The sequence below is a fragment of the Arvicola amphibius genome, chromosome 7 (assembly GCF_903992535.2).
Source record: "Arvicola amphibius chromosome 7, mArvAmp1.2, whole genome shotgun sequence".
In the NCBI taxonomy this organism is placed as follows: domain Eukaryota; kingdom Metazoa; phylum Chordata; class Mammalia; order Rodentia; family Cricetidae; genus Arvicola; species Arvicola amphibius.
The window spans coordinates 8842656-8864457 of record NC_052053.1 but is presented as its reverse complement, the minus strand read 5'-3'; the positions used below and the strand labels follow the sequence as shown (position 1 = coordinate 8864457).

Below are 21802 nucleotides of genomic sequence, written 5' to 3'. Positions count from 1 at the left end.
CCGAAACACATCACGGTGGCTTTTGATGCTCCAATCGTAGTCTCCTTTGCTGACAAGTTCAAAGAACTCAGTTCTCCTCCTGCAGGGAAATCAAATGAAAGAAGGGGAGAAACCCCTGGAATGAAATTTCTCAGTCTGTGGAGTGACATAAACACATTTGTGGAGAAAATATAAGACCACCTGAACTCAGTAACTTAATATTTGAAATCACGAGGCTAAAGAACTATCAAAATAAATCACTTAAAAATGTTGAGACATCAAGAGGAAGCTGCAATCATTTCTAAATGTACTTACAACAAAGGACAGTATAGATCCATGAAACAGAACACAGTGCAGACCGTGTGTTGTGAAGCTACTGTGACACTAGAAGTCAGAGGAGGCAGGCAAGGACAGACAAAAAGCAGGCGACTTCAGAAGGTTCTCTCATCACCCCACACGGGAAACTCAAGACAAGATAAACTCCCTGGCAGTAAATTCAAGATGAAGATTTGTTTTCCAGCTCAGAAGAATAACAATTTCGTCACCTCGGTGTTTAAGTTCATAGGGTACAGGGTCAAGCAGTAGCCATGTCTAAACTGTAGCTCATTTGTCTACTTGCTGTACTTGCCTGCAGGGAGTTACTAAAGCCTTTGGAGCCTCCATTTCCCAAGGAACAATTTGGGTATTTCGTTTGCTAACTCACAGACTTACCGGGGGATTAAATGAGGCTTAAATGAGACGGCTGGCGTGTGTGAGCAAGTAGCACAATGCATAAGTGTTTGACACACACCCAGACACACACCCAGACACACACACACACACCGTGCCTATGCCTATACATCTCCAGATGTATGGGAAGGACAAACATATCTTAAAGTTATGAATATAGGGAAATTCATTCCTTGTTTTGAAACCTTACACAACCTGTCATTTTTGTCACGACAAAGAGAGAGAACTGAGTGTGACCATCATGAGCATTCTAAGGATCAGTCCCCAAGTTTTCACCCTCTTGGCATTTACTAATGAGAGTACTTTAAAGACTGGGACAAGTGTCTTTTCAAACCTCAGCCCACAGCTGTCTTGATGTTGCTTCATGGCCCCCTTTAGATCTTTAAAAACAGTGTAAGATTTACCCAAGAAAAGTCCGATCAGATATTCTAGCCTGGACTCTAACTGGCACAAACTGGAGAGCACAGTGCATTGCATGAAAGAAGAGCATAGTAAGCCAGGCCTGGTGTCCTAGGCCTTTCAACCCAGCCATGTGGGAGGCTGAAGCAGAAGGACTGTGAGTTCAAGGCCTCCCTAGGTTATGTAGCAAGTTCAAGGTCACCCTGGGCAACTTATAGAGAACTTTTCTTTAAAAAATGCCAAGAAGAAAAGGGCGTGGGATATAGTTCACTGGTGGGAGTGGCCTAGGCATGCACAAGTTCTGGGTTCTATGTCCAGCACCGTGGAGGAAAAGTTCTGCGGAAGGGATGTGCCATCTTTGATACAGAGAGGAGGTGCATTGTGGAGTTGGCTAAATCACTGCAAAAAATTTCCCCTTTTATTTTTTGAGAATTTCATACAATCATATAATGCGATTTGAGAAAAATTCATCTCCAGTTCCCTTCGATTCTTCCTCTAACCCTCCCACCACCTTTCAAATCCTCTTTCAAAAGCACCCATCTCTGGTCAGCAGGATGGCTCATCAGTTAATGAAAACTTGCTGCCTAGCCTGGCAAACTGGTTTGGAGCCCCCCTCCCTACTTCGTGGAAGGAGAAAACCGACTCTTAACAAGTCGTCCTCTGACCTTCACGGCATATTCCCGCCTCGCCCACTTAAGTATGAAAATGCCAACAGCCCCAGATCTCCCATGTGCAACTGAGTAGCATCATCTGAACAAATTCTCCAGTGATAAAACGTTTAATAGTTAGAGCTTCAAGTGAGAAAGTCTTAGAATCACTGAAACCAAACTCAGTCATGGGATTAAAATGACATGAACAGAGCTAGCTTCCATCATGTTGGGAAGAAAGGGAACATTTCCTATCCCAAAGGATGGTGGATAGAAGAGGGAGCTGAGAGATCTTTTCATAGGACATAAAAAATGTAGCAAATTAATTCAATGTTTCTCCATGGCCAAAGTGGAACTATTTCTTGACAGACTGCATTTCCTCTGCCCTCCTAAACTTTGGCATAACCTCCAAAGATAAAAGAAAATATTCCTGCAGATGATAATTTTTACAAGTTAAACTTGAGGACTCGAGGCTGGACTGTCTGATAGAGCCTGTGTCTAGGATGCACCAGGCCCTGGGTTGGAGACCCTTGGCTTGGTTTTCAACACCACCACCCCCCCCACACACACACACAGAATATGAGAATGGTTTTAAACATTTGAGAGAAATCGGCTCTAAGTCTCTCACTTAGTTGAGGAAATTCAAGATGAAGGAAAGTGAAGTTATTTTCCCCACAGTCTTAGGGCAGTTATATACAAATCCAGAGAGTTAAAAGTTCTCAGTCTCCCCCTCCACTGTCTAGGGAAGTCTCTATAACTGGGGTCTAACCGTTTGTTGGGACCAGGTAGCCCTTGGTGTTGTGAGTTTACGCTCAGTCTCAGCTGCCAAGCTTCACAGAAGATGATGAGATCATAGGATGCTGGGTCTAGGCAGTACCAATCCTGACAGAAACTTCTATGACCAACAGGATGGAGAAGGGGGACTCCAAAGGGGGCTGTGGCTGTCCCACGTCAGGTGATTCACAGCCGCAGGCGCTGTGTTTCTGCCCCCTCTCTCTGTGACAACGCTAACAAGACAGCATGGGAAATTCACTGTGTATTTGGGGGATGAGTTTAATCCCCCTATAGCTGGCCCTTTTAGCATCTATAGGTATCTGTGCGTATAGATGGCACAGTCAGTGGCACGTAGGAAATGATTTGAGAGGAACACTTCCAGGAACAAGAGACTGTTAAAATGAATATTTAAAAACCCACAAAACTATATAATACCCTTGGATCCAGACTTCTTTGTCACGGGGAACTATGTCGTTAACTTCTCAGGCAGATCATTGGGAACCTTGGCTCTCAAGGATGATGCCAAGCGCCCTCGCTAGTGAAAAGCAACTTACTGGAAAATCTCATTTATAATCAGGTATGTTTTTATTAGGCTTTTATTCTGCTCTACTGACATATATGCCACTCAGAAAAATAGCAGTCTTCAAAAAAAAAAAAAAAGGCATCGTTCGAACAGAACTACTGAAATCACCCTCAAAAATAATCCCAGAGATCGCCCATCCGGCATCCGTCACTGAGCTGAGAGTCTTCCTGGCTTGTGGATATCCTCAAGACATTTACAAAATGAGAAATCATCTTGTCTGTGTACATTTTATCAGGATTTTTGTAAATTTATATATTTACAAAATATAGAATGTGTACGTGTATAATATCATGCACAAACATTGTATTTAGGGAATGCCTTTGAATCTTCAGTAAGTCCATGGCGGTGAGGAAGTTCTGTTGCTTCAGTGACAGGTAAAATTAGGTCTTCCCTACAATGCCGGCTCCAGAGTCACCAGGGGGGTCGTGAAAGTGGCATGAGTGGTTGGGCGGCAGGATATTCTCCCAGGAAACCCTGTATCTACAGTTCATCTCAGCCGCAGACCCCTGGACTGGTGTGACGGTTCGGTGGTTAAGAGCACTTGCTGCTCAATCAGATGACATCACCCACATAACCAGCTGGGTGTCCCACAGATGCTCGTGACTCCAAGAGATAAGGCATCCCCAGTGGCCTCTACCTAAACACACATCAGCTGCACACACGTTTGCTTACACACACACGGTATACACACACCACGCATATATCAATTGGTCAATTAACCAATCCAATCATTACATTTTAGATAAAATGAACCTCTTAAAATGTGGATCCTGCAAAGATTTCTGGACTTTGGCAAAACACCTTGGAACGGGGACTAGAAAAGCAAAAGGTGGGTGAAATTTTTAGTGATTATAACTAAAGAAAAAGTTTGCTTATTTTGTTGTTTTCTTTTGAGTCAGGGGTCTCAATACACAGCCCACACTGGCCTCAGACCTGAGATTGCCCTGTCCTAGCCTTCTGAGGTCATAGGTGTGTACCACCTCACCTCGAGTATGTTTAATTTTTAAGTGAATTTTCTCTTCGGTTTACACTAGCACTGGGCCCTGTAAGATCCCATATGACATCACATGGTCGATACTGTAGAGCTGTCAATACTATGAGCAAATCGGCATACCGCAGCAAGTTGAAGGACTATAATTACTCTAAACGTTGAAAAGTCAGAAGATGAGATAACACAAGAACCCAGCAGTTCGACCAAATCACAAACACACGACAAAGAAATGCAAAGGTGGGGGTGGGGCTTACTGCAGTCCATCCCCATGGGGGGATCTGGATCCCTAAGGGTAAGAGCCACACTTTACCTGCTTACATATTCTCAAAGAGTAGCACAATGCCTGGCATAAAGACAGCATCATGGTTGGGACTTCCCAATTTTTATCCCACCATCCTGTCGTTGGAAAGGGGATAAGTCTGTGAGCTGTCTAATGGCAGCTTGAAATCTATCAGGAACTCCTAAAACCTTTGTCTGTCCACCAACCGCAGCTCTTCTGCCCTGACATTGGAAGCGTTTTCGTGGAATAACTCCTCAGGCTCTGTCAAAATACAAGAATGTTTGTGAGACAGCGATGGGCTAAGCTCCACTGGTCACTAACATCTTATTGTTCATCAGTTTCTTCTTTCCAGTCCTGTGGCTGGCTGAATACAGGCAACTGTGGGAGCTGAAAGCGCAGAACACAGTGGGGTCTTAATAAACACTCACTGCATGATTAATGAGTGAATATTTCTGTCTGAATAGCAGTAGCAATATTTGTTGAAATCATACTGTATATTTTAATAATTTATCTTGATATTACTGCAATTTTTCAAAGGAAGGTTAAACTATTATTCTAAACAATCTAGAATCATTCAGTCCAGACTGTCACTGGATGCTTTTGAGACATGCTCCTAACCGCCTCCATTTGTAAGGACAATGGCACAGAAGCCATTTGTTTTGACATCTCCCATACTCGCTGATGAAGGGTGTTGGTAGGACACAAGAGGAAGTGGCAATTTTCAGACCGGAGAGTCATCTGATTAATTTATAGAACCAATCTAAAAAAGCACTGGGCACCTGAGTGGCTGCATAAAATCTGAATTGTTTAGTAATTTCCAGTTTAAATAATTATCTGAGGCAATTATTTAACTATTTGTCACGGAGATCTGTCAGCGCATACGTGAGGAGCTCTAGGTAATTATCCTCTGTAAACCTAGGCACCCCTGTCGGGTAAGACTGGGTGCATTGGGTTGCATGGCCACAGAAAGTCAGCAACCCTGTCTGTCAGATGGAGAGAAGACTATCTGCCTATAGGTTAATATGGGAAACCAAAGTCGAAATGCTGATATTTTGGGAACTTGTTATGCCGGGCAGTATGTCGAGTTTAAGGGCTCCAAGAATTAGCTACAGAGAAAGGTGCATTGCTCCCACGGTGACAGAGGTGCTGGATGGCCTGCTGAGGGAGGGAAGTCATCAGCTCTGTGAGCTACAGTAACGACCAACCTGGTGAAGTGCACCCATTGACGCCATAGTGGCATGGACGTTATGGAATTAACCAGTGAGTCTTTGTTTGGATTTAAGGCCTGCTCCACAGCAGGAACCTCACGCCTAGTAGTGTAAACTCGGCCAAGGACCTAAGGCTAGAGAGGTGAGAACCTACTAGTCTTATTTTGCTAACTGGACATAGAGTCCCTCCGGGTGGTAGAGTAGTATCGGGCCGGCACCTGTGTTTGAAACCCAAGTGTATGTAGGCCGGAGTTACTGCTGTCACTGGTGCCTACGTGTTCCGAGGACTGGGCCTTAGTTTCCCTTCGTTACTCAAAGACAGGGAGAATGGCAGGAGGATTAAATCAGTCTGGAATCCAACTGCTTGTCCAAATTAACATGGGAAACAATTTACTGATGCTCTCCAGTCCTCAGCTTCCCCATGCCTACTATGACGTTAACAAGATTATCTGTATCTAACGGGCTCAGGAAGTAAAGGCAGCTGAGGCCACGCCTGATCATCTGAGTTTGATTTCTCAGGCCCACATCGTGGAAAGAGAGAACAGACCACACCAAGTTGTTCTCTGACTTTCTTGCAGGTGCCGTAGCACACACGCACCCACACAGATGCACCTGTGCGACACACACACACACACACACACACAAAATAAAAACGTAACAACACACTTTATCTTTCGGAAGACTACCTGTCTCCTCCGACTGCTTCTAGAGTTAAACAGGTCATGTGTATGCCTAGCTCCTCTGTGAGAACTGGGGACGTATCACTTGCTGTTTTCATTACTAATTGCTGAAGAGGCAATAGCTCATCTTTGCTGGCTGGAAACAGTACAAATACCGCAGGGCATCAGTAACATCTCTGGAGTTTTAACATTTGCGACTGTAGCTCTCTCCCTCTCTCTGCCCCTGCCAGTGTCATCTTTTACGGCGTGTGTTTTATGAAGTTTCTGGCTGAATGATTTCTTTTTTATAAAGTGTGTTAAATTACCAGAGCTCTTTCCTATAGGTAATCCCCGTTGACTGTCACACTGGGCCCCTGGCAAATGGGCCTGGGTAAAACGCCCCAACTCATATTTCTGACGAGAAAACCAAGGCGGAGAAAGGTTAAAGTGAGTGATTCTCTCAAAGTCTGACGCAGATCTAATTTCTGCTTGTGCTGGCGAAAAGACTATTTAATTAGAGGAGAATTATTCGACGGAGGACTCGGAACCAGGCAGAGGAAGTCAATTACTGAAACATGGATCAGCAAGAGAGGAGTTTTCCTGACTTGAAAGGTCAGACTGAATAATTAACCCCCAGAAGTAGGGTGAGAAGCTAACTGTCCACAGGAAGGATTTCACCTGTTTGTTCTTGTGCCATAGTCCCATGGGTCCTTTCCTGGGCTGCTTGAGGCATACAGGCACAAGGATACCCAAAGCCGTTGGAAATGAAATCACAGGTATTGTGGTTGCTTGGGTGTCTATATAATTCTATGTATCTCACGTGTTTCCCTTTCTGGATTGTGACAGGGATTCTTGCCCCTAAGGATGAGCTGTGAAGCCTTCTCCAAAGGTGGGATCCACTTCCTGTCCATTTGACCATTTCTGGAGTGACTTTATTCTTCTTCCTAGAGTGGCTTTCTTTATAGTTTGATCAATCCTGCCATAACTTTTTTTATTTTCACTTTATTTTTCTATGTAGCCCCGCTGGCTTCAAGTTCACTTTACTCCAGCCTCCTAAGTGCTGGGATCACGGGCTTGTGGCACCACACCCGCGTCAACCATGAAGTCTGATTCGAGCAGTCAGGGCAGAAGAACAAATGGTAACTAGACCTCTAGAATCAGTCAGAGGGGACCTCTTGTATCCCCTTGGCCCTACCATTCTCCAGCTGTTGCTAGGGCAACCAATATCATAACTTCTGTCATTGCTGCCCTGTGCAGGGCTTCCTATGTCCTGCATGCTTGGACCTCATGGGTGGGACCGAAGGCAGTTGTGGGAATTTCCAGGCCCTGAGGACGTAAAGCTTGGAAATGCACAGGAGTTTGTGAGGTTTGGGGCACATTTAGGCTCATGTGGATGGAGGCTGGAGGCCAATTTGGAGATACAACCTATGAGGCGTTTCAGGTGATCCCTTTAGGTTCTAGCCCGGCTGACCGTTGTGGTGGCCAACAAGGAATACAGCCTCACAGGAGCTCCCTGGACACAGCTCTTCATCCCGTTCTTCCCTTTGGTGTTATTTTCAAAATTAAACTAAATGAATGCAGGCCTTTGCCTCCAACTGCATTTTGGGAAAGAGCTTAGGGAGCCCGAGTCAGTTAATTGGTAGAGGTAATTGACAATTCCCTAAGTTGGGTGGATGTTGCTGTAGAAAGTGCTACACTTCAGATGGAACTCTTTCTTGACTCATCTGTCAGAGAGAGAATGTGGTTGCTGTGGAAAACACCCCGAAATGGGGAGTGTGGATTCAGATTTTGCCAATAATTCCTTTTGTGACCCAAGCAATACCGTTCAACCAACAGTTCCTGATCTGCAAAACAGAGGGGACGAAGCGGATGTTGGCATCTCCAATACGCCTTCCAGTTCTCTAACTGGCGAAATATAAGCATCTGGACAGCTGTGTATATAGTAAACTCTTTCTCCCTCATTAACCTGAGGGATCGTTTGGACGGGAAATACGGCCATACTTTAATACAACTTTAGACCAGCGTGCGGATCAGTCCCCTGGAGCTCTAGATTAGAGAATGAGCTATTCAGAACCTCACAAACAATCATGCTGGCAGAAGGAGCAAGGCACTTCTGTGGGAGTCAGCGAACATTAGCCAGGGCTGCAGCGTCAAGATAAGAGCAGAGTAATGAGCAAAGGACTCACAACCAACTTCCCTGACTGCGTTCCCGCGGCACTTAGTGATTCCTCACATCCCGGACACAGCTTGATAAATGGACACCAAGAAAGCTGAAGGCGGCTTTCCCCCTCTTTGTCCCTTTAAGAGTTACTTGGAAACTTGGTTTAGAAAATGCTTCTATTTTGAAAAAAACAAACAAACAAACAAACAAGATCTTGCAAGTGCCAGACAGGAAAAAAATAAAACAAACAACTACAAAAAAAAAAACAAAAAACAAAGCTCCAAACCAAAAAAACCTTGTGCCATGGATTTCTCATAAATCCCAATCCAGAGTATCAGTCTAGAAAAAGATGGGAGACCATGATAGTGAGGTGTACTGAGGGCCACGGGACATGTGGGATAAGTAGATTGTAAAGCAATGAAGCCATTGTCACCACTTATAAGATGTTTAATATATTATTGCCATTCTATACATGAAGGAAGGCATCTCAGAGGGAAGTACCATGTTTGATGACACATAGCTAGCTAGCAACAGAGCCTGGGGCTTCTAAAATATACATTTTTAATTTTAATTAATATCCGTATTTGTTAGGCTGGGGAGATAATAAAGTATGGATCACACACGCATGGGAACCTGAGTTCAGGTCCCAGGCCCCATGTTATGAAGTGAGACGTGGTGAGGTTCACCTGCAGTCCTGAAGTTAGAGAGGGGCTCCTGGGGCTTGCCGGCCAGCTAGTCTAGCTTACTTGGTAAGTTCAAGCCAATAAGAAACCCTGTCTCAAAAGACAAGGTCGACAGCACACAGTATATAAGATTCTTTAAATTTGCTTTTTTTACATTTATTGTGTGTGTGAGAGCCATCTCACCGGTCCTTTATGTAAACCTCTGTATTTGTGAGATGGAGAACAGTGTGTGGTTAGCAAATCTAAGGGCTCCGAAAGGCCTGCCAGACAGGTGCTCCTTGTTGCCCCTAGTCTTTTGACTGATCTTCCCAAAGCTTTCTTTTTTCTTGTAACCATCACGCTCCCATTTTCAAGCGCTTTCTTCGTCAGGCTTCCTCCTTAAAGCAGCCCATTATTGTTTAATGGATGAACAACTGGGTTTTCTCTACGGTGCCTTTTCTTTTTCTTTTCCGTTTTGCTGTCTGTTTTTCATTAGAGGTAATAAAGCCTCTCTGATCTTTGGTTAACTGTGTGTCACAGTCAGGAATTAAAAGACTAATTAGGGAGGGAGAGAGAGAGACAGAGACAGAGAAGAAGAGAGGGAGGAAGGGAGGGTGGGAGGGAGAGAGGGAGGGAGGGAGGGAGGATGGCTCACTAAATAAAAGAAAGTCTGGTTAAATTTGAGTTTTTGATTTAAAAAAAAAAATCCCATCTAAGTGTATTTCCAAAATTTAATGGGTTAAACAGACACACACACACACACACACACACACACACACACACACACACACACCAGTTGTTTATTATGACTTTGAAGCTGACAGCTTTGGGCATGTGGTTTATAGACCCCCCCTAAAAACTTCAGAGTGATTGGGTTCTGGGCTTTCATTTGAGAAAATCCAGAGCATTGGTTCATCTCCTTGAATCCCTCTGTTTGAGACCTGGTTCTCCTCCCCAGGGCAGAACCCCCATTTTCATTTCTTGGGCTTTTCTGGGAGAGATGCACAAGCTGGCTCCCAGTCGGGGTGGGCTTCTCAGTGCTCTGTAAACTGAGTAGCGGGCAATCTCCTTGTCTGAGATTTGACACCAGCCAAGCACTGAGCTGAGCTCCTGGAGTTCTGTTGAGGAGAGGGAGGAGGGTTCATATGAGCAAGGGAGATCAAGACCATGATGGGGAAACCCACAGAGACAGCTGACTGGAGCTAGTGGAGAGACAGCTGACCGGAGCTAGTGGGAGCTCATGGCCTCTGGACTAACAGCTAGGGAACCTGCATGAGACTGAACTAGGCCCTCTGAATGTGGGTGACAGTTACATGGCTTGATCTGTTGGGAGGGCCCCTGGCAGTTGGAGCAGGATTTATCCTGGGTACGTGAACTGGCATTTTGAAGCCCATTCCCTATGGAGGAATACCTTGCTCAGCCTTGATGCAGCGGAAAGGGTCTTGGTCCTGCCTCAGCTGGGTATTCTAGACTTTGTTGATTCCTCAAGTGAGGCCTTACCTCTGAGGAGTGGATGGGGTTGGTGTGAGGGGAGGCGGGGAGGCAGGAGAAGAGAAGGAGAACTGGGGTTGGTTTACAAAATGAAAAAAAAAATGAAAATCAAAAAAAGAAAAGATTTGAGAGCCACGTCCACTTTTCATGGCGCTTTGGGCGCGAAGCTTCACCAAAGCACTGCCGAGCGGCCGCTCCTCAATGCCCTCCTCCTCCGAGAGTCCTGCCTCTTACGGTTACCCAGCTGGGTCATCTACCACCTGACTCAGCCACCTCCACAGGTTACTCTTGTCAGTTGTGGTGTGCCCTCTCCTTTTATATTTAACCCTTTAGAGACATGACATATCATGAGAATTCCAAGGAGGAGGGAGAGTGAACTTTCAAGTCACCAGGCTTAATGGCGATGACAGAAGGAAATATAAATCCAGGCCAATAATACCACAGCCTTTACTCTGTCCACTGTCCCATGCGATAATCCAGTAACAAATGCCTGAGGCATGGACGGCCCATTGTCTGCACCAGTACCCCTTCTTGCCCTCTCCACTGTCACTAGATTTCCCTACATTCCCCGATGCTAGATGTAGCCACGAAACCAAATTCTGACTAGTGAAATGTAGGCGGAAGTATTAAGTGGCAGCTTCCAGAGCGCCTTGGAAGACGGCCTGAGCTACCACTGGCCTCCTTTATCCCATCTTCTTGTTGACCTGAAGGTGAGCAGCCACGCTGGGACTTGAGCAATTGTCTCTGACTAACAGGTAGAAACTGACGTCATAGGAAGAGAGAAGAGACATGGCCCGTGAGGACTTCCTTGGCCACCACACTTGCGGCAGGTTGGGGGTCTCTGTGTTTCTTGTAGACAGTGGAGAATTGCTGCTTTGGGTTTTCTATTTCCTACCGCTGAACCTAATTATAACTGATGTGGTGTCAAGGTCCAGTAAGACTTGAAAGGGAAAATGGTAGAAGAGATGAACCCTAAAGGGAGAGTCATTTCAGACAGAGGGTGGAGCAGGCGTGGGGATCGGGTTCTACATCGGAATGATGATATGCTGTGATTGTGGTGTAAGGGACATGGCATTGTTTCAAAGGATAATATGTAGTCAGACATGGTCAAGGCAGATAGATGCTATAGGGGAGAACTGAAAAATAATAATGCAAGGGAAAAAGTGGGGTCAGAGAAATGGCTCAGAAGACCAGAGTTAGGTTTCTAGCACTTATATGTAGTGACTCACAACTGCCTGTAACTCCAGGTCTAGAGAATTTGACATCTGCTTCTGGTCTCCAGGGGCACAACACTCATTTTCATGAACCCCCATATATACATATAATTAAATAATAAACATTTAAAAAAGAATGGAAAATAGAGAAGGGGCAATAAGGAAGGATTTTGCCTGTCAAGCTAAGTTTAATGTTTCCTTAACGACTGGAAGGCGGGGATAAGTGTCCACAATGCTGGGAGTTAGAATGAAGCATTTCAGACCCCCTCCCTGCAGCTAACCTACATCAGGGTAATATAGACAAGAGGTCAGGAAGACAGTCTCAGCAGAGAGAACAGAGCATGAGTTACAGGACTCAAAGGGGGAAAAATGGGAAATTTACAGCGGATCTGGAAAAGGAGAAATACACCTGGGTGTTGGGGAAGCAAAGAGTAGGAACTGTCACAAGGCATCGGTAAGCCTTTTACCTCAGGAAAGCTAGAAAAGATCACAGCCTTTGGTGACCACTGACAGAACAGGGGCTAGACTGCTGTTCAAAGTACAAACCAGGGAGAAGGGCAAGGAACACAGGCTTAAGTGTCTAGTCACGCTTCCATCCGTGAACATAGTTCATCATCAACGTCAGCACCATTACAGAAGCAAATAATATTGGAAATAGCCGTTGTAGGCAGAATATGAAATATCCCGGGTAGCACTTGGCTTCAGAGTCATGAGATCCAAGAAGGCTCATCAGCATAAAGAAGACTTCAAACTGGTCACTAGCATCCTGAATTATTTTTAGAGTGCAGAAACTGTCCCAGTGAGCTGAGTTTAGCTAAGGAAAGAACAGATAGCAAAGCTGGAATAATTTAATGCAACATTCAGTATGGACCCAAATGTTAATTAAAGATGGAGTGCTAATACCCATCTGTCAAATAGACCAAGTTCCAATACCTACTCAAAGTACAGCGTGAGGTCGGTGGCTAGTATCGACTGCTTCAGAAGCTGCATGAGGTCACTGTATTCCTTGGAGGACAAGTTAGCGAAGATGTTGTGACCCTGCAATGAGAAGGCAGAAAGTCACAAACACACCATTCCAAACCTGGAGTTGATGACTGCAGGTTTTTCCCTATATTTTAAAAATGGTCAGAATGTGAACAAAATTTAAAGTTTAGTAAAGGTTTTTGCTTTTTTTTGTAGATTCATTTTCATTTCTCTCTTTGTGTGTGAATGTATGGATGGATTGTGGATCCGTGTAAGTGTATACCCACTGAGACTAGGGGAGGGCATCAGATCTTCTCCCGTTGAAGATACAGGTGGTTGTGAGGTACCTGACAGGGGTGCTTGGGACAGAACTCAGGTCCACTGGAAGAGTAGCAAGTGCTCTTAACTGTGGACCCTCACCTTCTCTCCGACCCAAAGCTCAACAAAAGATTTACAAATACAAACAGACATCCTGGCACACAGCAAAGCCAGAACGTGAGCTGCTTCAGGGGAGGCCCACTAAGGAGCACATTATTACCTTCTCCGTGTGGACAGGACTCTGAAGCTGTGAGCGTGTGTTAGATGGATATAGAAGTACGGAGTGGCGTGGGGAAGTGAGCTAAACCCTGCACTGAGCTGTCAGGCTGCTTTGATAAGCGTGTGCTGGATTGAGTTGTGAACAGCTAGAATGGAGAAGTCATTATCTGGGTGCAGAGGGCTCTAACGATGACTTCTACCAAACAAAAACTGCAATACAACTTCACCTCCAGGCTACTAGAGAGCTTTCTTGTTCCTTCTAGAAGACTCACTTGGCAGCCCCAGGGCTTGCTGTTAGCAAGGTGGGAAACCCTTCAGCAATGAGACCATCATTTACTTCACGTGCTTGCTGAGTCAGAATTTTTTTTTGTCCGTTTTTCTTAGCATGAACTAGGAACTCATAAGCATGTGACCCGGGAACTGCATCACTTTGAACCTAGAACTGAGAGCCAAAGGTTGGTGGGGAAGAAAAGGGGCAAATGACTTCTCAAGAAGAAACTATTTTCCACGAGAGGTAAATTAATTTATCCAGGAGACCAGAATATCAATTAGCAATTTCATTTGAATCAAGCATCAGGTAATAATCTGCTTCGCTGAGCTGATGTATTTCTTCAGGCGAACGCTCCCCTCCTGACTACAGGGTGTTGGCTCCACCTGGGACCAAGTCCAATACTAAAGGTTATATAAAATGAACTCTTCTAGGCCTCTAATTCAGCGATTAAGAGGACAAAGAATTCGAGGGAGGCTGGATCAAGATTTTGTACAGTTTTTTTTTCTTCTATTTTGCCTGAGCATCCCCTCATGGGACAGTTACAAGCAAGCATTCTGGAGCCTGGGAAAAAGTAGTTTACAACGTTTGGGAAAATGCTCACCTGGATTCAGCAACACATCCACTGTCACTCGGGGAAAGCAAAGCAGCCTTAGGAGCAAGGCTGAGTAGAGCTTGCCTTCAGACAAGGGAACTCACCTGAATTTGTGCTGGTTTTCTGTGACTCGCCTTTTGCTGCTTTTAAAGGTAAATAGTGCTGTTCTGGGGGGGGGGGGGGAATACAAAGCCAGCCAAATCAGCTTTCACTTATAAAAGTTAGTTTGCCCCAGGGCATCATTGAATACACAAATTAACCTTGAACAGCACCTCAGGGTTTGACCCTTAAATGGAAATGAGTCTTTCACAAATACTGTGTGAGACTAGGTTTTAGGGAAACAGCCCAAGGTGTAGGGAACCAGCAAGAACAGGGAAATCCAGGTGTAGAAAAAGAAAGGCTTGAGGCTAGCTTCTTCAAGACCTCTAAGCTCTGCATGTCTGTGTAAATCGGAACATGGGATAGGCATGACATGCCTTCCTGGTGGCAGAATGGGGCCTGAGACTCGTTGTCCACTTCCATGTTCACTGGTGGTCATTGTCACTGGGAAGAAACTGGAGTAGAGGCTGATCAATGTGTCCCGGTGAGAAGACCTGAACCTAAGGGCGCTGGGCTGTTTATGATCCCCACGACTACAAAGGTGGCTTTCTGGAATCAGAGGTAGGGACTCATCACATTTTCCACCAGGGAAAAGACAAGCTAAACAAAAGCACCTGCCATCCCTGCCTCCTCCCCGGCTCTCAGCTAACATGTGGCTTTCATATTCCAGAGCCACAGACGACAGGAAGTTGGCTCCACCAGCTCCCAAGGCCCTTACTTAGGAGCTTTATCCTAAATGAAAACACAGCACCTCTGGCAGGCTGCCCTGCCCTAGCCCACATTCAGGCTCTGGAGTGGTGGGTCTCTGTTATGAGGCTGAAGGCTTTGGTGATATTACAAAAGACAGGTTTCCTCAAGATAGTCTAGAGGAAAAAAAAAACTTTCCATATTTAATGATGCCATTCCAGTGAAACAGGGCCTTAATGACGATAATAATAATAATTAATGGCATAGCCAGAGAGCTGAAATAACAGGGGACAGACAATCCCTTCTTGGCCAAAAAAAAAAAAAAGGTCTGTATGCCTTCAACAGATTTTTCCTGGCAAAACTCAGCTGCTGCAGCCAGAGTAAGTCAGTGGTTTTTGTTTTTCTCTGCAGAGAGAGACAAGTCGACACTCCAATGCCTTTTGAGTCCCGCGTTGCTGCAGAAAGCAAAGTAAGGGATATGGCTTTAGCCCCGGCCTTGGGGTTAGTAGCCATCTCTTTCTTTCAAATGCAGTCCTACCAAAAAATTCGGTTCTTTTGTCTTTTATAAGCATCTCGGTTTCACTATCAAAGCTTGACTCTTCCTGTTTTTACCATCTCTTTGCATGGTGTTGGGTTCCACAGAATGGAAAGTTGGACCACTCTGTCATAAACCAAGACTGCATCCTTCAAGAAAGACAAGATGCTGCTACTCTGGCGATAGGCAACCTCCACCTGGTACCCCGTAAGTGATCCTGCACCTGCAGAACCTGTAAAACCTGTGGCAGAGCCAAGAGAGGCAGCTCGGGAAGACCTGGAACAAGGTCTTTGGCATGGGATAGGTTCACGAAAGGCACCGGGGTCTGAGTTTAATGTAAACATGAGCTCCCACTTCTCTGAGTTTGTACGTGGCACATCAGGGAGCGGGGACCATGCAGTTGGCCTTCTGTCAAGGACAGAAGAGGAGGAGGCCTCACCTCACTCTGAAGGATCATCACAGCATGGTTAAAATGGTGATGCTCCAAGGTGGCCGATGTCCCGTAGAGCTGGGCCAGCGCAGAGTCACTCCTGAAAGAGAGCAGAAGACCGAGTAGGCAGGACCCTTCATCTTAACCTCTTTTGGTGGCAGACCGTGAGCAAATGCTATCTCCGTAATTGCTGGGGACTTCGTTTGTCCCTTAAGCAAACTTTTCAAGACCTTTTCTACGCGTTAGGCCGGATGCCGTGGCTGATAAATAGTTAACAGGCCGCAGTCCTTGTCTTTAAGCAGTTTACAGATTGGCGAGGGACAAGATGTGGTTCTGAGAAAAAGGAAAACAGGCAGCGGCAGCGACAGTACAGACCACGGGCTGTGTGTATACGTGTGTGTGTGTGTGTGTGTGTGTGTGTGTGTGTGTGTAAAACTTTTGCCTCTGTGATCCATGTAGGCTTCATGAACTAAACCTTATAGATCTAAATATACACAGGAACTTTCTCCTATCAGACATGCCTGACTCTCCACAAGAAGAGACTTGGAGAATATTCCGTAGTCTTCGTTATCTACTCTACATGTGTCTTAACAACCTTCTGGTAGTGTCAATTCTCCCCGCAAGGTCCACCACCACATCTTAGTGTAGAAGACCAGAGAGCTCCTTGGATCTGAAGTCACAGCTCTTCCTTCTGTAACTAGCCTTAGGCTATGACTTGACTTTAAGGCTCGGTTTCTTTGTCTCTTAAATCATGCCAGCCCTGTGCGCTCCATCCGTTGTTTATGAGGGGACAATGGAAGGCTTGAAGGTGCCTGTCATAGTGCCAGATAGGGAGCAGATAGGAGTCTATATTAATTATTAATAGATAATTAAAACGCACATGGACATTTCCATTTTAAGTGAACACAGTGTTCACTGATACCTGAGGTGGGGATTCCTTTGAGTTATCCGTAAATGTCACATATGCAGGACAGTCCACCCCTCAACAAGGCCAGTCCAGTGAAGCATTTAAAGGGTTCCAACAGTTCACCTCAGCTGTTTCTTCGGAGTTGGAGTTTGGGCATGTTAGGGGCCAAGAGAGACCCAAGGAATCAAACACCCGTTCTAGGACTCTGCTGAGGATCCATCCCGGTCCCCGTGTTCTTTGCTGGCTTACTGCAGGGAGTTCGTGAGGAGAGTTTGGCTTTAACTTGCAAATGACAGAGATTGCCATCTTGGAGCTAATCCTGCCAGTGTGAGAATAAAAGGTGGCACCCCTACACAAGAAGGATTTCCATCCCAGGCTGCCTGGCTCCTGACCACCTGAGGTCGCTGTCAGTTCTGGGGTGCAGAGGGCCTGTGATCCTTGGGGAGGCTCAGCACTCCTGCATCCTGAGTAGCAGGAAGGGTAGGTGGAAGAGAGCTCGTGATGAAGAGGATTGATGAGGGAGGGAACTAGATTTTAGTCGGATATGTATGTGTTATCTCCTTAAGTCCTGCCTCAGTCCGTTACATCATCTAGTGAGTGGGCAGATTCAGGCTAATCTCACAGATGGGTTAACATTTAAGGTCCTTTGTCATTACATAGGAGGCGTTTCCGTGGCAAAAATCACACAGTGTGTCTTCGACTTGGATGCTGAGCTTCTGTGTGCCTGCCATGGAGTAGGTGCTTAAAAGTAACTCGTTCGTGTTGCTGTGTGGAGAGGGTATGGCTGAACTAGGAGGCTGACGGTAATATCTGTGTCAGCATATTTTTATAATATATTTAATTTTATACACATATTTATTTATATTTTATATATAACGTATTATATTTATTTAAAATATACATATCATATATTTAAAATATATGTGTAATATGTTTTATAATGATTACATTACTGCTAATAACAGCCACCATCCGTGAGCGCCTACCACGCACTGGGAGTCAGTCACACTGCCCCTTGCTGTATAACCCCACTGAGTTGTGGTAAAGACTACAAAAGAGGTATTATTTTCTCACTTTAAATCAAAAGGAACAGAGGCTCAGAGAAGTTCCCAGGTTTTCTAAGGTCACAGGGCCAGCTAGCTTCAGGCCTGAGTTTGAATCTCAGTTTGTAAGCTGTTCACTGCAGTGGGAGAATAAAAAGCCTAACACACACACATTTCTGATACGTGATTCTCTGTTTTGACAAGGTTGTTGGCTGCTGGTGAAAGGAGCTTTCAAAACACAATTTAGAAGTCCGCTAGCACAGCGGTTAACCCCAGGCTCTGATTCCCTCTTTCATTCCTGTAAACTGGCTTGTTCCTGGACTCTTCACTCATGGGTATGAGGTGTAATTTGTGGAGCCTACCTCCAGGAAGTTCACACTCTACCAGATTTCTGTAGAACGCTTTCTCTGTCCAGTCCTGAACCAGAATACTCAGCTTCTTCTTGTAGGTAAGGAGCCATCTTAGTTTGCGTCCAGAGAATGGAGCCGGTACTAACCCAGGGCAAGTCACTGAAGAAATACTTCTCTTCCACAAGGACCCCTGACTTGTCCTATTGTGTGTGGTTCCTACCAGTACTTCTAAGACTTTCAAACCTCATGGTGCCTTCTTTCCTGGCAAAGGCGCACCAGGAACTCTGTCTGCCATGTTCTTATGTCCCACATACTCTGGATGTCCTAGGAACACCCTGACCAAATGCCACTTTACACAAAACAGAAAATAAATATAGTGGCAGAAGATAAACCCATCCGTCGGGATAAACTTTCTCAAGAAACATTCTATAGGCTATTACTAACTTGAAATGCCAAAAGCTATGCCACGCTGAAGTAAAAAGGATTCCAGTGTCAAATAACTCGGAGAAATGCCGGCTTTAAAAGCTCAAACTACTTATGGTAGTTTGTATGGTAGTATATAAACACAAGCACTAAGGTTCTACAGGGAGGGGCATGGTATGCACCTTATGCACCCTTAACTGGTCATAAAGCCATTTCTAAAGAGCTCGTGTCTTTCAAGTAAACCACTGCATGGATACATACTCCTGCTTTGTAAATGAAAAAACCTTCCATCAGTCATATAAGAAGACTGACTTTAATGCTGCATCTCATTTTGATTGTCTATGTCATGAGTGGCTTTGGGCACATACCCAGTAGCTGCAGAAATATGATCATATATATTTATATGTGTACGTGTGTATATGCAGAGTGCATGGGAAGCGGTGGGGGGGGGGGAAGCATGGTAACTCATAAATGTGAAATTTCCTGATGTGTGTTATTGCTTAGATCAGCCCAAATACTGATGCCTTTGATTTTTAGACTCTTGCTACACAGAACTGTAAAAGGGGCAGTTCTGTTACTGACATCCTTTGCTTCGTGCTGGCACTCAAAGTCCGTGCACACCAAAGTACGCCCTCCCCACAGCCTGGATATGCATATTCCTTGAGAAAAAAAAGCTAGCAGCGGCCTGCAGCCGTGGCTTCGAGGAAACTTTAAACAGGCAAACTATGAAAGGTAATTAGGAAGCTGGGAATTGCTGGGAGGTGGTGAGGAATGGGATTAGGCTGTCAGGGCAGATTAATGTGCCCCAGTATTTCACTTCTGGGACCTGGCCGAAAGCGACAAGATGGGTTTTCATTCCCAAGAAATGAGTGTAAGAGATTATGCTAGAAATGAATGGAAGGAATCTCCTAGGAGAATATACTACAAAGCTGTGCCGTACTGATATTTAATCATCGGGGGCAGCTGTAATAGAGAGGGGGATGAGTGGGCCATGCTGTCCCTGGAGAGAAGAGCGGAGAGCAATTTCAGAGCGCGGCGGTATTGGTGGCCTCTCTCCCTATTGATCATTCACTGCACGCTCTCCAATACTTAAAAATTAAGGATAAAATATGAAAATGCAAAGGCTCACTTATCAGAAAGGCTAAGGGCATAAATCAAATGGTGCTCTAAAGTCACACTTTTTTTTATTGTAGAGGTATTTTGCATTTTATATAGTAATTTATCCCTTGCTAAAAGTCTCCTGTTTGTTTTTTAATTGCCCATAGATGACAAAAAAGGTAGCCTATGCTTTGCCACATAACGACCGTTGCAGGTAAGCTCTGTTGCCAAATCATCTGAACTGCTGGGATTCGAGCTTAAGGAAACGGATTGTCTGCTGCTATTCCTATTCTCCCAGAATGCTTAGCGCAAGGCCTTGAACACAAAAAACACTCCTTCATTGAGGAATGAAGGCGGAGGGCAGGTTACAGGCTTCTTCTTAGGGATTTCAAACAACGGCGCCCTCACTGGGGAAATCTTACTCTACTCACTAAACAGCTGTGTTAAGAGTCGCTCTGACACCCACTGTCAAATCTTCACTGAGGCCGAGCTAGCCATAGGTGGTGTAAATCCAAACATGACCTCACGGGGTAGTGGAAGGGCTGATGGGCGTCTACGAGCTGGGGAGCTGGATGCAAGTTGACTTGGTTGAGAGAATGCTCTGTACCGTCTTAGAGTACAGAGAGTTGATAGTGGAGCCGGAGGGCACAAAGCGGTTTGGTGTCCGTAACTTATTACTTACCCAATATCGGTGAAAGTCGTTCAGCCCAGGGCCTGAGATTTCAGGGCGTTCATTGCCATCTTTGCAAGTTTAAGACACTGGACGCAAAGGTTTAGTTCAGTTCCACAAGTTCTACATTTTGAGTTGCTGGATGTCAGGATACATTTTAGTTTTCTAAATCTTTTATCTGGAAAGACGGCTAACAAGCTGAAGGCCCAGTGTCAGTAGTCCAAGACAGATGTCCCAAAGTCAAGGACAGCATTGGTGCAGCAGTTAAAGAATGGTTTGGGAATCAGAGATCTCACTCCGATTGCTGTCATACTACATTTTGGTGGATGAATTTGGACAAGCTGTAAAACGGAGACAAAACTATCTACAGAAGATAGGGCAAGGGGTTGGCGGAGTGAAAGACAAATGATCCCCTTCCTGTCTTTACACGGATGAAGGGGGAGACTGAGAATGAGAGGACTCTGGGACTCCCATCAGTTGGCGGGAGGATCTGGAGATAAGTGAATCGTGGCCCTGAGACGTGTAGCCAGGGCTCAGGAAGGAATGGGTAAAGGCTCGGCACAAATAGTCAAGAGAGAGGGAGAGGAATAGGGGACACAAGGAAAGAGGCCTTGAAGCAAACTGAGGAGGAAGGCTACATAGGTAAGATAAAGATTTTTTTTTTTTTTGGAAAAAAACGAAGAGAAGTTTAAGAAGCAGAAGTAAGAAAATATGACCCATGGAAAACAGGGCCAAGAAGGGAGGGCATGAAAAAGGGCACAGCAGCTTTGAAAGGGGGCCACTGAGGGCGGTTTCCCTAGGGGGAAGGGGATCGAAAGCCCTGTGTGCAGGCAGGGGTTGGAGGCAGTGAAGACAACCAACACAGACACTTTCCCAAGAAACTTGCCCAGGAAGGAAAGAAGGAAACGGAACCATCACTAAAAAGACAAGTGGGGTTGTAGGCAGATTTTTCAAGGTGGGCGGGATTACTCATGTTAATTAGATGCAGAGCACCCACAGACAGGGAAACATAGATACAGGAGAGAGGCGGGAGATGGATGGAAAAGGGTCCTGGAGGAGCGAGGAAAGAAAGATCCCGAGCAGAGGGGAGGGATTGGCCTCAGACGTGGGAAGGACAGCATTTTCACTGAGATAGGAGGGAAAGGGGAAAGGATGGGGTGGGATAGATAAGTGTGTAGGTGGCAGGGGAGGAAATTGAGAGCATCCTCGATTGATGGCCTCAATTTTCTCGGCGAAGTAGGAGGCAAGGTGATCCGTAGCGTGGTGTCGGGAGGCAGTGGAGCTTGGGAAAAGAAAACACTAGCGGTGCTTAACTGCTAAGAGCGGTGCAGGCCGAGCTGGGGGCGCACGCGCAGAGATTGACACGGAGTCCCGAGCGCGCAGCTGAGTTGAACCGAAGTCTATTTACTGTGTCTCAAGC

At 45.4% G+C, this 21802-nt stretch overlaps 1 protein-coding gene across 1 annotated transcript in view; it reads right to left on the bottom strand.

Moving 5' to 3' along the window:
• The window catches only part of Pde11a (phosphodiesterase 11A), a 309344-nt gene that overhangs the window by 43134 nt on the left and 244408 nt on the right, over window positions 1–21802 (bottom strand). Inside the window, exons 14-16 of the mRNA XM_038336971.1 lie at window positions 15901–15991; window positions 12715–12815; window positions 2–79 (exon numbers count right to left, since the gene is read on the bottom strand). Coding sequence (XP_038192899.1) covers window positions 2–79; window positions 12715–12815; window positions 15901–15991 — 270 coding nt within the window. The remainder of the gene's footprint in view (window position 1; window positions 80–12714; window positions 12816–15900; window positions 15992–21802) is intronic.